The sequence below is a fragment of the Cervus elaphus genome, chromosome 20 (genome assembly GCF_910594005.1).
Source record: "Cervus elaphus chromosome 20, mCerEla1.1, whole genome shotgun sequence".
In the NCBI taxonomy this organism is placed as follows: Eukaryota; Metazoa; Chordata; class Mammalia; order Artiodactyla; family Cervidae; genus Cervus; species Cervus elaphus.
The window spans coordinates 102,845,567-102,863,373 of record NC_057834.1 but is presented as its reverse complement, the minus strand read 5'-3'; the positions used below and the strand labels follow the sequence as shown (position 1 = coordinate 102,863,373).

The following is a 17,807-nucleotide window of genomic DNA, read 5'->3' as shown; positions in this document are numbered from 1 at the left end:
ACTTTAATGATATAATATTTTGATTCCCTTTGTCCCTTTGTCATATATCAGTTGAATATATGGGTATTTTCTGAGTTCTCTGTTCTACTCCACTAAAGTATTTGTCTCGTTTTTCACCAGTACCACACTTCTCTTGATTACTGTAGCTTTAAAGGAAATCTTGAAGTTGGGTATTAACAAACTTTTAAAAATTAATGGAGAATTGATAATTTTAAGTTTTAAAAGTAGATCAGTTATTGATAGTCTCTGTAGCGTTATACCTAGATACATTATTCTTGAAAGTAATTATTTCTTTGTATTATATATCAAATATTAATGTTTTCATCTTGCTCTTCTACTTAGTAGCTCCAGCTTCCATTTTAGTGGTTACTGTATCTCTCTATGATCTAATTTAATCTACATTTCCTTTTTTGTCTTTACAAAAGTTATGAATCACTTTCCAAACTCTAAGCATTTTAAACTATTAATCAGTCAACCAGTTTTAAACAGCTGTGTCTCTGCCTCTTTTCTCATAGTAAGGTGTGTTAAAGAGATGTCTCAAATAAGAGTACCCATTTTCCTTGGGCATATTATAGATGGGAATCGGAAAATAAAATAAAATAAAATCTTTCTTTGTTGTAGGACAGTTAACAGAATATAATCCAAAATGAGTAGCTGTATTTTATCTATTTCATAGTCACATTCAGGAATTATATATAGATATTTCTATGTGAATTTTTTGCTTATAAACAATGTTAAAATGGGCATACTTAGATTTGTGTGGGACATTCAGGGACTTCAAAGTGTTCCCTATTATCTAACAGTTTTTTAAGGACCAGGGAACAATTCTGTTAAAATTAAAGCAGTTAAACATATAATAGTCTTCTTGAATCTGGCACCATTCACTTTTCCCTTTTGAAATACCAGTAGTTTGGGGGATATTACATCAAATTCATTTGGATTTAAGTGGCAAGTAAGTATTTTAATTTTTGAAATATAGTACTGGCTTCAGCCGTATATGCCCTAATTTTTGAAATATATGTTAGTATATACTCTGATAAGCAGGCAGGTTGGAATTTACCCAGAAAAATTAAGATTTCCTCTAATTTTGAAATATATTTGTACCATTTAAGACTTCAGCTCTTGTTGAAAAACTAAATCACACACTGAGATAGTGCTTATGCTGAGTTGTGGGAAATCAGAACAGTATCTCTCAAACATGTTTTGAACCATTCTTTTTGTTTTTAAAACATGGTCTTTATTTATTTATAACTTATTTATTTTTGGCTGTGCTGGGTCTTTGTTGCTGTGGTCAGGCTTTCTCTAGTTGCAGCGCGTGGGCTCAGTAGTTGGGGGTGCGTGCTCTAGGGCGCAGCCTCAGGAGTGTGTCGCACAGACTTAGTCGCCCTACAGCATATGGACTCTTCCCAGACCAGAGATCGACCTGTGTCCTCGGCATTGGCAGGAGATTCTTAACCGCTGGACCACCAGGAAAATCCTTGAGCCATTCTTATTTCACTTTGATAGTGCTCACAGATTCTTAAGGCCTCCTTTAAAATAAACACTTATGAATAATAATATAGCCATTTTAGTAAATGCATGAACTTAAAAAAAATATGTAAGGAAGAAACTGTTGGTTGTTTTGACAGAGAATTTTGATACCAAGAAAAATGAACTAACAAGACAGGGCTTTATGGATCTGAATCTGATGGAAGCCAATGATCGAGAAGGAGATCCTCGTGATCTTTGGGTAACTCTGCACTCAATGGGCTACAATAAAGCTCTGGAACTGACGGAGGTAAAGCAGCCTTGAAGTTTGCTGTGGGTGTAATGTAGATAGTATTTTCCCCCACGAACATTTCCTTGACACAGGACTTTTGAATTGGGCTCTCAAATCCTTGAACTTCAATATACAAATGAATCCTGGGTGCAACAATATGTTTCTGCTAGTTTATGCAAGCTCTTATATGAAATTTAATTGCTCACAACATTTTAATAATTCAGGAACAAAAGTAGTTTGAGCATATGATATGCAGGAAAAAGATTGGTAATACAAAAACGTTTCCTAATTGGTGATGGTTATTTGAGTTGCTAAAATTTCAACGGTTGCTTCTATTCCAAGACTTCAGAGACTCTTTGTCCTAATGGAATAAAAGCCCTCATATAATAAGAAGAATATGTCTGTATGAGAACTGGAATTCTGATCTTTTCACAAGGGTACTCCTTGGGTTAATATTTATAAAACACTTAAAACAGTGCTTGGCTCTTATAAAGCACTATATATGTATTAGCTATGATTATTATTATTTATTAACATGTAAGGTATAAAAAGTTGAATAAGACTCGCATAAACCAGAGGAATAATAAAAATTAGGCCTATTTCTTAAATTTTATATCTTTGTGTCCTTTAATAAAGTTTGAAATAAATGATTTAAGAGTTGTAAGCCACACAAATTAGTTAACAGTATGTTTGTTTATAACTTAAAAATAGTATCTGTCCTTTCTATAAATACATCAACCTAGGAGGGTAACACTACCAGAAACAAATTTTAAGTTTGGGGTGTACTGAGACTTTGGTTTAGTTTCTAAGTTTTGACATCATTTAAAATTCCTCAAAAATTTGTTTTCTGAGACGTTCTCTATGTTGTTGTTTATTTTTTTTTTTTGCCATTTTTATTAATAAGAGGTGAATAGTTACAGTAACTTTTTACATTCTACTTTAACATTTAGTGAATCTTACATCTTTAAGCATGGTGAAAATCAGCACCTAATCTGTGAAAAATACTGTGTCTGCTACACATGCTTCCGTTTAACAGAGGAGTTAGTTAAGAGGCGATTGTGACATTTTAAGTTAAGAGCAGATAGTAGCATTTAAGATTAAATTATGGTAAGATTTAAGTTAAGAGCAGATAATAGCATTTGCTGATATCATTGACTTTTGAAGTCACAAGTAAGAAGGATTTCTGAGATAAAGGTCTTTTACTTAAATTTTATTTATTTATTTAATAGGTAATATATTCCATTGTTTGAAGTTCGAAAAGTAAAAAATTTATATATATATACAGTGAAAATGTCAAAGGTTAATGAGACTACCACTCAACAGCTGAAATAAAAAGACAAAACTGAATTGATTGCTTACTACAAGGAAGAGCTATACTGGTCAGGCACAAAACAGAATGTTCATCTTATTTATAAAGGGCATTGGGGAAGCATGGTTATTCAGATGAGACTGTTGGTTGATTGATATACTCAGTGGTATATTTATTTACTTTGCATCTGTCTGTGATTGCTTGACTTTCAAAAGTGAAGAGCCAACCCTAGCTGACTTACAGACATATGTTTATTGAGGTGAGTTGTTGCAGATCAATTGAATGTATTTGAAACAAGTTCTGGGGTGAGAGATCAAGGTGTCAGAATAAAAGGACATGGAGTTCACCTCTTCCCACAAATGTATCAAAAATACATCTACATGTGGAGTAATTCTCACAGATTACCTACTGGACACTAGCAAATCTCATATACAACCAAAGCTACAAGAAAGATCACCATGTACGGGTAGGGCAAAAAAAAAAAAAAAAAGGAATCAGGATGGGACACAGCTATACCCCTGGGAGGGATCTGTGAAAGAGAAAAGATTCCCTCACCCTGGGAACCCCCTTCACCAACTGGGAGATCAGCTGGGCAGAAGGGGAGATTCAGAGGCTCAGCGGAGAGTCAGCAGCTGGCTTGGAGCAGGCCTAACAGATTGAGACCAGCATTAATGGTCCTGGCCACCTCACTGCATGCCCCAGCCCGAGAGGCGCAGCTGCTGGCGTGCACAGTGGCTCGTGGTGACACCCAGACTTCAGCAGACAGACCTGGGTATAGGACTAAGGTTGGCTACATGGAAGCAGCTTGAAGGGGCTAGAGTGTGGTCCAGGCTGCAACTGGGAGCGTGCACAGAACAAAGCCCGAGTCCACCGTAGAAGTTCTGTTGTTATGCAGGCAAAGGGAGGGGCAGGGGCCCAGTCCTCGCAGCCTCATCCTCCAGTGACCTCACAGTGGGTGCAGCTCTGCCTCCACAAGCTCCTGGAGCATGTAAGCTCTGCAGTTGCCCACGTGCAGAGGCAGAGATGAAATCTGAGCTGATCCCCAGGACTGCTTGATTTCAGAAGCTGGGCTGAAATCAGCCTTGTCCTGAGGCTTTGCAACTTTGGTGGATGTGTGTTGCCAGGACCTTTATAACCTCAGTGCCTGTGGAACATCTGCATGGATTTACTGGTGCTCCCATGGCTGGGGCAGGTCTGGAGTTAGCAGCTGCAGGTTTTGTGGGTGTGCACATGTAGAGATAATGCTGGGGTCTGCCCTGATTCCCTAGTGAACACATACAGTTGTGTTCAGGAGCACAACTATATGTGACTATGGTGGGTCCCAGTGCCCGGCTTCAGTGAGCCTGCGCAAGGTTTCTGCACTGGTGGCTCCGTGACACAGCGCCTCAGCAACATCCAGGTTGACTGCCTGATTCCCAGGGCTGAGGTGAGGTTGTAGGCAACATTCCCTAGATGAGGTTCTACACTGCAGGCCAGAAGACAGGAGCAAGTCCTGAAAGGGAAAAACTGGCATCTGGGATAATCTACCCAGCAAGAGTATTATTTAGAATAGAAAGGGGAGATAAATTTTCAGTAAGCAAAAGCTAAAAGAATACTAAATTCTTTTTAGTATTTAGTAATACTAAACTTATACTAAAATACTGAAAGTTATTCTATAAATAGAAAAGAAATAAGAATCTATAGAAAAGAGAAAATCACAATCAAATGAGGCAGTATATAAAAAAAAATTTTGTGAAAGTGATGATAACCACAACAAACAGCAAAAGGGTAAACGTGAAGATGTAAAAAGGGACATCAAAATAAAATGTGGGAGAAGGGAGTAAGAAAATATACATTTTTTTTAGAGTGTGTTTGAGCCTATATGACTCCCAGTCTAAAGCAAACTGATACAGTAATAGGTTAACATACTTGAAAAATAAGGTAACCACAAATCAAAAACATTCAATAGATTCACAGAAAACAAAACCAAGAAAGCTCAAGCATAATGCAGAAGAAAACCATAAAACCACAAAAGGAAAAACAAAAATAAAAACAAAAAGGAAATGCAAAATCAACTGGAAAAACAAGATTTAAAATGAAAATAAACACATATTTATCAATAAAATATCAATGGACTGAATGCTCCAATCAAAAGACATAGAATGGCAGTTGGATAATAAAACAAGAGCCTACAATATGATGCCTGCAGAAAACCCACCAGGGTTGAAGGACACACACAGATCAAAAGTGAGAGGATGGAAAAAGGTATTTCATGCAAATGGAAATGACAGGAAATCAGGGGTAGGTGGCAGTACAGAATAGACTAAAGGCCATAAAGAAAGATAAAGGATACTATATAATGATAAAAGGATTGATACAAGAAGAGAACATAACACCCATTAACATGTGCACCCAGTATAGAAGCACCTAAATGCATTAAAAAAATATTGACAGATATAAAGGAGAAAATTGATGAGAATATAATAATTGTAGGAGACTTTAACACCCCACTGACATCAATGGACAGATATTCCAGACAGAACTTCAGTATGACAACAGAGATCCTAAATGTCATAAAAGATCAATTAGACTTAATTGCTATTTTCATGACATTGCACCCCCCCAAAAAAAAAAACCAGCACATTCTTTTCAAATGCACATTGAATATTCTTTACATGCAGAGATACAAAACAAGCCTCAACAAATTTAAGAGGATAGAAATTATTTCAAGCATCTATTCTGACCCACAATACCGTGAAACTGGAAATCAACCACAGAAAGAGAAATGAGAAAAAATGATTACGTGGAGATTAAACAACACGCTACAGGAAAAAAAGTGTGTCAGTAATGAAATCAAAGAGGAAATTTAAAAAGTACCTTGAGACAAATGACAAGCACACAAAATCTGTTCAGTTCAGTCACTCAGTCATGTCCGACTCTGCGACCTCATAGACTGCAGCACATCAGGCTTCCCTGTCCACCACCAACTCCCAGAGCTTGCTCAAACTCATGTCCATTGAATCGGTGATGCCATCCAACCATCTCATCCTCTGTTGTCCCCTTCTCCTCCCACCTTCAATCTTTCTCAGCATCAGGGTCCCTTCAAATGAGTCAGTTCTTCGCATCAGGTAGGCAGAGTGTTGGAGTTTCAGCTTCAACATGAGTCCTTCCAATGAATATTCAGGACTGATTTCCTTTAGAATGGACTGGTTTGATCTTGCAATCCAAGGGACTCTCAAGAGTCTTCTCCAACACCACAATTCAAAAGCATCTGTTCTTCAGCGCTCAGCTTTCTTTATAGAATGTAGCAAAATCTATAGGATGCAACAAAAGCAGTCCTAAGAGGTGTCAATTATTCTAAGAGCATACTAGATGTTATTTTATATATATTTTACTCTCTTCTTCTAGTAATTTGATATGCCTTAGAGAGAGCCATAATTTAATCATTTGAGCTAAACTATTTCATGGTAAGGAAATAGATTTTTACAAAGAGACTAGGCTACTTATTGTATGTCAAGCCTATATTGTCCTTTTTATTTTTTAATATAACCCCATCAATAAACAATACTATGTCAGGATTTGGTATTGAAGCATCCAAAATTTTGTTCTGAGCATGGATACTTCTTGATTTATAGAATCATAATGAGGAAATTCTCCTTATTCAGTAAGGGTTATAGAGTTGTTGGATTGAAAGTGTTATACCAGCAAATGGTAATACAGTGCGAAAGTAATAATTCATAATTAATTAATTGGTATAAAAATGTTGAATGTTTCCATTAATGATGGGAATATACACATGTGGTAACATTTTATTTAAAGGATTAATACAAAACCTGAAGGTATTTTGACTTAGTTTTGACTAATCTGGAAGTACTCTGAGACAATAAGGTATTGCCTTTGATGGGCAATGATTCTTTGATATGTGCTATGTTATTGAGTTAATATACCTAGAGCATGACCTAACATTTTCATGTTTGTAAAAACAAAAAAAGAAAGCTTTATGATAATCTAGGGAGAATCCATTTATAATCTTATGAGCTGTGTTCTAATTGGTTTGAATATGTAGTGGATTTTGCCCATGAGGTTTCTGGAACCATAGCTATTTCTTTGGCAGTTTCCTGAATTATATATTATGTAAGTAATCTAATATCTAGATGAGCTATATTTTGACCCCACATATTAAATTAGTAGGTATTGTGTCACAAAGACTAACCAAAGTATCAGTTATAAGTTAGGATTTAGGAAAGGGCTTAGGAATGTTTGTTAAATCTCATCGTTTGTTAATCTCATTAATGGTTTTAGTAAACCAAAATTTATTTTATGTTAAGCATTCTTTAGGTTACTATACTGGCTTCTCTGGTGGCTTAGTGCTAAAGAATCTGCCTGCAATGCAGAAGCAGCAGGAGACACACGTTCGATCCCTGAGTCAGGAGGATTCCCCTGGAGGAGAGCGTGACAACCCACTCCAGTATTCTTGCTTGGAGAATCCTGTGGACAGAAGAGTCTGGCAGTCTACAGTCCATACATAGGGTCACAAAGAGTCAGACATGACTGAAGCGATTTAGCACACATGCACGCAAGTTACTATACACTCTCAGTTTGTCTTACCTTTTCCTACCTTATTTTTTTAATTAAATCCCCTAATTTAGTTTCAGAATTATAGATTATCCATTCCCTCTAACAACTTATAAAGGCAGAACCTCTTGCAAAGTGCAGTATAACTTCTTTTTTTGTTGTTTTTTCCAACTTTTTATTTTGTATTGATGTAGGGCTGATGAACAATGTTGTGATAGTTTCAGGTGAACAACAAAGGCACTCAGCCATACATACACATGTGTCTGTTCTCCTCCAAACTCCCCTCCCATCCAGGCTGCCACATAACACTGAGCAGAATTCCATGTGAATAGCATAACTTCTTTATTGTTCCTCCTGCAGGAACATTGCCCTTATATCACCATAACAATAATTTGCTTTTTTATTGAATGTTGATGAACAAATATATGTCTAGTTTGTTTTTTTTTTCCTTTTTTAAAAAAGAATTTCATGGTATGAAATCTTTTTAGAATTCAGAACTGGGAAAATATTACTTCATTTTCTTTAGATTTTGAGAGCATGTAATATATTCTGTTTCACTTTTATCTTTGCTAACATGTAGCTAAGAGCCACATTTTGTATAAAACTTAAGTAGCATGCCCTAATCTAGGTTTTCTTATTCCTGTCTTCCTGAAACTTCCTTTTTATATATTGTTAATATTTTTACAATTAACAATTTATAATGAATAGTTTTCTTCCATTGTATGCTTCCTATTTAACTTAGTATGATTAAAAAAAAAATAAGTAAATAGAAGGTTAAGCCCATGAACAGAAAGAAAAAAAGGATACAACGGGCACCTTTTTAACGTATAGAAGATTTTATTTAAAAATTCCAGGTAATGCATCTTTAACAAAGACCTTTTAAGATGTTTATGTTTAGTAACATCTGAATATAATATCGATACTCTTTGATCAAGTAAAACAGATAACTACGACTTGAAAAATGGTAAAAAAATAATACCAGAATCTGTTCAGTACTGAAAATTCAGTACTTTAAAATGCAACAGTCATAGGTCAGTTCAGTCATTCAGTCGTGTTCGACTCTTTGCGACCCCATGGACTGCAGCACGCCAGGCTTCCCCATCCATCACCAACTCCTGGAGCTTGCTCAGACTCATGTCCATCAAGTCAGTGATGCCATCCAACCATCTCATCCTCTGTCGTCCCCTTCTTCTCCTGCCTTCAGTCTTTCCCAGCATCAGGGTCCCTTCAAATGAGTCAGTTCTTCACATCAGGTGGCCAAAGTATTGGAGTTTCAGCTTCAGCATCAGTCCTTCCAATGAATATTCAGGACTGATTTCCTTTAGGATTTACTGGTTGGATCTCTTTGCAGTCCAGGGGACTCTCCAGAGTCTTCTCCAACACCACAGGTCAAAAGCATCAATTCTTCAGCACTCAGCTTTGTTTATGGTCCAGCTCTCACATCCATATATGACTACTGAAAAAACCATAGCTTTGACTAGTTGGACCTTTGTTGGCAAAGTAATGTCTCTGCTTTTTAATATGTTGTCTAGGTTGGTCATAGCTTTTCTTCCAAGGAGCAAGTGTCTTTTAATTTCATGGCTGCAGTCACCATCTGCAATGATTTTGGAGCCCAAAAAATTGTCACTGTTTCCATTGTTTCTCCATCTATTTGCCATGAAGTGATGGGACCGGATGCCTTGATCTTAGGTTTTTGAATGTTGAGTTTTAAGCTAGCTTTTTAAAGCAACAACAATCATTATAATTTTTTTGGAATTCTATATTGTGAAATGTTTTGATACATATTGGGCTTCCCAGGTGGCTTAGCAGTAAAGAATCTGCCTGAAATGCAGGAGACACAGGTTCAATTCCTGGGTTGAGAAGATCCCTGGAGGAGGAAATGGCAACCTACTCCAGTATTCCTGCCTGGAGAATCCCATGGGCTGAGGAGCCTGTTGGGCTATAGTCCATAGGGTTGCAAAGAGTCGGACACAACTGAAGCAACTTAGCTTTCTTTTTTTTCCTTTTTGACACATATTACCTATCAGATATCTCCAGCAACTCTTGGCAGAAAGTACAATGTTTATCCCCACTTTCCCTGTGAAGAAATCAAGCCTCAAAGAAGTTAAGTGACTTCCCTAGATCATGTAGCTAGTAAATGGCAAAACTCAGTTACAAATTCAGATCTTCCACCTTCTAGTCCGAGATTTTTCAGTCTGCCATCTCTTATAAAAGGTGACTTTATTCTTGCCAAAGGTTGGAGTCATTAACTATTTTAAAACTTTTTTAAAAGATAAAAATCTATATTGTTCTACAAACTTCAGACTTTTATCTTTTGTTCCCCAAATAAAAAGTTGATTATCAATGTGTATGAATTCATTCATTTACTCAACAGTTACATTTTAATGCCTATAAGTAAGCTTACAATAAAGAGGCACTTAGGTTACAGTTATGAATAAAATAGTCAAAAATTCTACCCTCTTAGATAATCCATGAAGAAGGAAGGCTAATTAAATGCAGAATTAATAAAAATCATTTTAAAAGTGTGGTCAAAGTAGAGAAGAGTCAGGTAGTAAAGGAGATTGGGGGACCAGAGCAGCTCTCTCTGCAGAAGTGACATGTAAGCTTAAACCTGAAGGAGGAGGATGAGGTACATACTGAAAAGATGTGACTCTTCCAAGCTGAGAGAATACTACCTATGAAATCCAACGCTGGAAAGGGTTTTATTTTTTCTAGGGTCTGAAAGATCAGAGTAGCTGGAGCACATTAAGGCAGGACATTGGGTTGTATGGAGAGGCAAAGGTTACCTTGTGCAGCATCTTCTGGGCTATGGTAAAGACTAAAGAGTAGACATTAGAAAAATCTATTTCCAAATGCAGAAAATCTCTTTAGATCTTAGATTTTTATAGTTACTTTTATACTAACTTTAAACTGAGAATTTTTCTACATTTTGCTATTTTTGGTGTTCTATATTCGTGTACTGTTTCAATTATAACCATAATTTCTTTAAAGTTACAGATGAATTTTTTCTGTAACCTTACAGTTAAGAAAGGAAATTAAATAACTAACATGACATGAGTTAGCTTTACAGTAAATTGAGGGGTTTGGGTAAAGGAGGTTTTTTCCTTTTCTATGAACATTATTAGTTAATATGCAGCCAAAAAAACAGAATTTCATGTTTTTTTATTACTCAATTCATTGTACTTAAACTTTCCTCTTAAATGTGTATCAGAGGGACAAGTTAGAAAGTGTAGTATGTCTTCTTAAATCATATGATTTTGTTGTGTGTGTTAGTCACTCAGTTGTATCTGACTCTGTGACTCCATGAACTGTAGCCCACCAGACTCCTCTGTCCATGGGATTCTCCAGGCAGGAATACTGGAGTGGGTTGCCATTTCCTTCTCCAGGGGATCTTCCTGACCCAGGGATCGAACCCCAGTCTCCTGCACTGCAGGCAGATTTTTACCATCTGAGCCACCAGGGAAGCCCAAATCATAAGATAAACAAACTAATAATAAATAATTTAAATTCTGTCAAAAGACTAAAACAGAGTTTGTTTTTTTTTTCATTTCAGGCATGCCCATTTGTCATTGATATCTATGCAGACAAATGCAAGCCAAGAATTAAAGCTGTCCATATGGAGGCATGCAGTGGGCAACTTGAGAAGGCCATTTGTAAATCTGTTCTTAACAAAGGCAATGCCAAAGTGATGGATGGCTATGAAAATATAATTATATACACTTATAAGCGTGACACCTGGATAACATCAGTTATTGAAAACAAGGTATCAGTTATGAGGTGGTTCTCCTCATAACTGCAGTGGTTACTAATACATTCCATCTTCTTTCTTACCCTATCCTTGCCTAGCAATTAAATAACCCCATTACATTAATAATATCTATAATAATCAGTTTCTTTTTATTCTCAAGTTTCTAACTCAAACTGGGCATGATAATCTTTATATCTTTTTAAAGTATATTTATTTCTGAGATGCTCATTTTTGTGTTTCTTTTTGAGATAATTTTCTTCACACATACATAGCTATTTTAAACAGCAGACATATTTTAAAGAAATATAAACAAAGTAAAGAATTTAGCCCAACTTTTTTTTCTTTTATTTTTTAATTGGTGGAAAATTGCTTTACAGTGTTACGTTGGTTTCTGCCATGCAACCCAGCAAATCAGTCATAACTGTATATACGTGTATATCCCCCCTCCCGCTTGGGCCTCCCTCCCCTCCCCCGTCTGACTCCTCTGGATCACCGCAGCACGCTAGGCTGGCTCCCTGTGCCCTATAGCAGGTTCCCACTAAGCACTTTACACACGGCAGTGTATATATGTCAATGCTGCTTTCCCAGTTTGTCCCACCCTCACCTGCTCCCACTGTGTCCGCAAGTCCGTTCTCTTCTAGGTTCATCAGTACCATTTTTCTAGATTCCTTATATATGTGCTAATATACGATACTTGTTTTTCTTTTTCTAATTTCACTCTGTGTAAGAGGCTCTGGGTTCACCACCTTCCTGGAACTGACTCAAATTCATTCCTTTTTATTAGCCCAGCTTTTTAATCCAAACTTTGTAGTATCAAAAGTCCTACAGATTATCATCATTTTATCTAATTAAATATATTCTACTGTCTAGGATCTGTTTTTATCAAGCCAGTTATTTCTAGCTTTGGCCATCTTCTGTGCTATGAATACTGTTGATATTGCATGTGAAGAGGATACTCACATAAATTCCTTAAGTCAGAGCCACCAGTTTTCTAAAAAGTATATATTTTCATAAATCTTACTGAAGACAGCTAGGTTTTTAGAACTATTGGCTTATTTCTCTTTGTTCCTGGGTGAGATTTACATTATCTTTATGCCTGTCATAAATTTCTTTAAGTGCTTAAGATTTGTCTGAGTATTGAGTCAATGTGAGTGTATACTATGTAACTAACTCTCCTAGTCATAAGATAGGCCACTAGAAAGTATACCATGAGACTGCTTTCAAGGAGTTTAGGGGCTAGTCGTAAAAGCAAAACTAATACCCTCAAAAGAGATCAAAGAATAGTTAAGTTACATAGTATTGTTTGTATGTGCAATAGGAATTCTACTGTATCTGTATCTCTTGTAGTTGATGTTAGTGGGGACTGTAGAAGTTGGGGAAGGATTTGTGATTAGGGAGGAAGGGAATTGTGGTGTGTAATTTGAGCATGTGGTATAGATTTGAAGGGTATCTAGGATTTAGATAGGCAGAGGGCCGGCCCTTAGAAGCAGAGGAAACAGTGTAAAGAGAAATATGAGTAAGCATTAATGTGAACTATAAATGAAAGAATGGGAATATCTCCTTTGCAGAAGCAGAGAGCTTTATTTGGAGGAGCATTTGAAAGGTAAATAATACAGGCTGAATGGATCCAGATTATATATGTTATCTTGAAAACAAGATAGAGGAGTCTAGACTTGAGGAAATAAGATAGGGTTCCCCAGCCAGTAGGTTGCTATCTTCAAATGGATCATAACGCTTTGGAAAGTGATTCCTAAGATCCTGCATGTTTCTGTTTCTGCCTTCTGTGTTTTTTGTTTGTTTTTGATTATGTGGGTATGTGTGTCTGTGTGGATGTGTGTGCGCACACGCCCTCTCTGTTTTATTAGGACTAAAAGGGTGGAAGAGAGCCACTACCTTACCTCAGTTCCTCTGCACTTCTATTACCTTCATTTCTCAACCCTCCATCTCCTTCTTTTTCCTCAAGGAAAATTAAATTTTTCCACCAAAATGAGGTAATAACATTTTAGAGCTTAACATGTGCCAAGCACTTTAATGCATTTGCTTCTCACTACCCAGTGAGGTAAGTACTCTCCGCATTTTATACACAAGGAAACTGAAGCACAGGGATGTTAAATAACTTGCAAAAGGTCACACAGCTAAATAATAGAAGAGCTGAGAGATGAATCTAAGTAGTCTATAATGTTGTATTGCCCCTGTGTAGTCATCGGGGAGTGACTGCAGGTTCTTTAACAGGGTACTACTTTAATTTGTACATTTCTCTCATTTATCAGCTTCATTCTGTTTTCTCTCCATCCTAGAAGCTGTCTATTATCAATGATCTGTCATCTCAAATACAACTTCTTCCATGATATTAATGTCTGAATTAATGTTTCTGTGTTTCTATAGAACGCTGTGAAAATATCTATCACAAGACTTGCAAAGTGTTTTGTAATTATCACTTTGTTTGTATATATTTAGTAAAGAAAGGACTAGCAATTTATGAAATCTTTTTTTATAGTCAGACAGTAAAGTGATTATTCACATCAACAATGAGCTGAGTAAAAACTGTGTAAACAACAGAGGACTCGACATATTTGCAGTAGAAGTGGCACCAAAATCTACAATGGTAATGCATTGTTTTTTAATTAAAAGCTTTTGTTTTATCAATTTGAAAAAAAATTGCTATTAATGCTATGAATAAATTTGTAGATATGAAGTAAAGTGGAAAATTATTTTGTGTGATATTTGTATTAGTACCATCCTGTACAAGAAGATAGGAACTGGTTCTAATCCAGTTCTCACTATTTGGTTCAATGATTATGGGACATTCACTTACCCGCTCTGCTGCGGTCTCTATAAGTGTAAAATTAATGTGATATCACCAGTTTTAGGTACTTCACAAAGTTAATGTAAAGATAAAGTGATACATGTGAAAACAGTATTGAATATTATATAGAACTACAAAGTAGTATTAATAGTAATTGGACTTTTGATAATTCAGAATATTTTGGTCTCCATTATTAAGATTTTCTAAGGTAAGCTAAAAGAGAAAATGCCTCTGAGCGTTAGATAGCCAGCTAAGTCAGGAGCTGAGCAGCTGAAGTTCTGTGTTAGCAGAACTCTAGGCATCTGATTTAGCCAGGAGTTCAAAGGCAGGGAGAGATCAGTAAACCCTGAAACTAGTCTAGTGAAGGGAAAAAGGAAAAAGCTTTCTGTTCTTACCCTTTTCCTCTCTGTACTGTCTATGAAATCCTAAAACAGTCTAGAACAGGGTAAAGAGAATTTATTTTTGCTGTTACTCCAGTGAGGATTTTTAAAAATGCTCTAGGCTTAGTGAGGAATAATACTTAACTTCCCTTTCTGCCACCCCTCTTTACCCACCTTCACAAATACCAACTATCAGCTAGTGTATTACAGTAGAATTAGGCTGGATTATTCTGTTGGAAATCAGATTGTAGATTGTAGGTCCCTGCTAAGGACAAATATTAAAGAATTTTATCTGCACAGAGATTTTTTATATAGGTTCTAGAAATGTCCTATTGAAAAATTAGCCCAAAATTATAGTATATAAAAGGAAAGTAAAGGCTTTCTGTTTTTATGTGCAGGTTTGTCAACATGTAATGCCGCTGAATGAACGACAAGAATGGATATATTATTGTGTGTATTCCCTTATATCTTAAACACTATTTTAAAGAAATTACTGTGTTTGAGACTGTCAGACTAAGAAGAATTATTTCAAGTTTGGTTTGTTACTTGTTGATCACTAAATGTAATCAATTTAACTGATGTACATAATAATCTATTTAATTTGTATGCATTTGGATTTCATGTCCTTATTACATACTTTATTATTAAAATAGAAATAATTTTTTAATGTGTGGCCTTCTTATTAATTTAATGTGATACTTGGCATATTTCATTTGTGACTAATAATTTGAAATTAAATTACAGGTAAGCTTTTAAAAAGTAACACTCAATGAATTCTATAAAATCCTATACCCTCTTGATGTATTCATCAAAAAAAATCCTGAAATAAAATATAAATGGCCCAGCTGCAGCCAGGGCCTTGTGCTTTGTCCCTGGACTCCGGCCTGTCCATGGAGCACAGAGGATCCAGGACTCCGGCCTGTCCACGGAGCACAGTGGATCCAGGACTCCCATCCTCCCCGTATAGTTAGAGGCATGTGACCGTGAGAGGACCAGGGCAGCTCCAGGGCCTCTTTCCTTCCTGCTGCTTCTGATTGGCTGGTGACACGCAGCCCCTCCACCACTTGCTTCTTCACCAGCAGCCTCTATCCTGCTGCACCTCTTCACAGCCTTGAGCATGTGCCCTCTCACAGGGCTCTGCCAGTGCTAGAGCCCCAGGACCAAGTTTCTGCTGTTGGCAGCGGCCATCCCAATGAGTCTGAGAACAGTTGGACGTTACGTTTACTTCTAGTGAGATCACTGTCTTCACGTACAAGAGCACGAGCAGGTACGACTGACAGGACTGGTCAATGTGATTTGACCTTTGAAAAAGTTAGAAAGTGTAACCCTGCAGGAGATCACAGATCCAGAAATAATTTCCCTAATGAGAGGACCTCTACCCTCTGGAAAGCTGTGAGCCATAATCTCACAGTCTTTCTTGATGCCAAAAGCCATGCAAATACTGCTACTAATGTTCTAAAGAAAATGTGTATGGAATTTCTTCCACTAACAATAATAGTATCATTTGTTCTTTCTTGCCAGAAGTTATCTATAAGATGAAACGAACAGATCACAGGTAGTAATGGCTGTTAACTCACAGACCTTGGAACGTCAGCCATGTGGGAGATGGGACTATGATACTCTGTGGACACAATGCATGTTTGTGATGATGGACATTTTGTTTGCCTGAAGCAAATGTAAATATCTTACAGTATCTATGTGGAATTTCAGGTTTCCTCCTGCAAAAGAATTTTGTATCCCCAGACTACTTGAAGAAGTGGTCAACTAAAGGCATTCAGGTTGTTGCTTGAACTGTTAATACCTTTGATGAAAAAAGTTACCATGAGTTTCATCTTGGTTCCATCTCTGACCCTGACAGTGTGTTGAAAGACTGCACATCATTTCTAGGCACCCCGCAACCCCCTGTCCAAGGAAACGTGCACAGGAACCTCCTGCTGGTCTCATGCAGGGATATTAAAATACCCCTTGTGCTAGCCCACACCCTGGGAGATCAGGTGGCTCACGTAAGTGATTGTCAGTAATTGCATTTTTACCCAAACCAAAGCAAAACCCTGTGTTGCCAACATGCTTCATGGAATGCCTGAGTTCAACCCTTGTTCTCGAAAATCTGAGTCTGCAAAAAGGCACAATAGCTACTGCCCCAACCTAGGTGAGGCATACAGCTTAACCCAGTGAGGATAAACACATTGAGTTTTGAAATTTGGGGGTACAGATGCAAATACATGAGAAATGCACCATCACCCAGAGCTGACATTTTAAAACTTGCCACACTTTTGTAACTTATTTATTTCAAATATTGTATTCAGCTATGTTATCAGTGTATTGTGGCTGTCAGAATTGTGACCACACTGAAAATCACTAAAAGGAAAAAATGTGAATGCAGAAATAGCCATTATATACTGTAGTTTTCCAATGAAAATACAATTAAAGCAAAATTTGGAGAAATTCCTTTTGTAGTAAATCAAAATCTAATCACAACAGTAGGAATATTTTGTTCTGATGGTAAATTTTTTAATGGACTTGTGGATTATTTTTAATGAAATCATTTTGAAATAATAGGCATTAAATCTGAATAGTGTTTAATGAAGTAGTACAGTGCATGAAAAACTAAGGCAATTAAAAACTGTGTAGCCATATCAGTAACAGGATACTTGGCTAGTAAATGTCAACTTTTGAAATATGAATACCAGTGTATTATTTTTACCCAGCACATGCTAGCACATAGTTTAAATGTCACTTGGATTTTTGGCCCTTCATTGGATGTCTGTAAAATGGATTGTTATTATCTAGCAGTTTGAGTTCTTCTAGTGATATCTTAAAAAATAATGCTTTCCCTGGCAGGCTAGGCGTTAAGACTTCATGCTTCCACTGCAAGGAGCACGGGTTCAATCCCTGGTTGGGGGAACTAAGATCCTGCATGCCACAGGGCATGGCAAGAAAAATGAGTACAATTCAAAAAACATTTTATTAATTGCCAAATGCCTTATAAGTCAAATAAATGTGGCCCTATACTCTGTTTCACAAAGTATTGAGTTGCAAGAAATAAGTTACCTGGCTGTGCTATCAAAAGCGCATAATAAAGTTGCTATCTTTGTTCCCAGTTTTAAAAAGACTTTTTATAACAGGATGATAGGTATCATTGGAAGATGGAGACCCAGAAAGAACAGTGAGCACTTAAACCTTGTCTTCCACCACTGTTACCACTTAGACATACCAAGCCTTTTTCCTTCTCATTATTCACTTATTAGAGG

General features: G+C 36.7%; 1 protein-coding gene across 1 annotated transcript in view; it reads left to right on the top strand.

Moving 5' to 3' along the window:
- EFCAB7 (EF-hand calcium binding domain 7) overlaps nucleotides 1–15,213 on the top strand; it is a 53,319-nt gene extending 38,106 nt beyond the window's left edge. The window contains exons 11-14 of the mRNA XM_043879042.1: nucleotides 1,629–1,777; nucleotides 11,176–11,385; nucleotides 13,868–13,975; nucleotides 14,955–15,213. Coding sequence (XP_043734977.1) covers nucleotides 1,629–1,777; nucleotides 11,176–11,385; nucleotides 13,868–13,975; nucleotides 14,955–15,029 — 542 coding nt within the window. The 3' untranslated portion in view covers nucleotides 15,030–15,213. The remainder of the gene's footprint in view (nucleotides 1–1,628; nucleotides 1,778–11,175; nucleotides 11,386–13,867; nucleotides 13,976–14,954) is intronic.
- The last annotated feature ends 2,594 nt before the right edge of the window (nucleotides 15,214–17,807 follow it).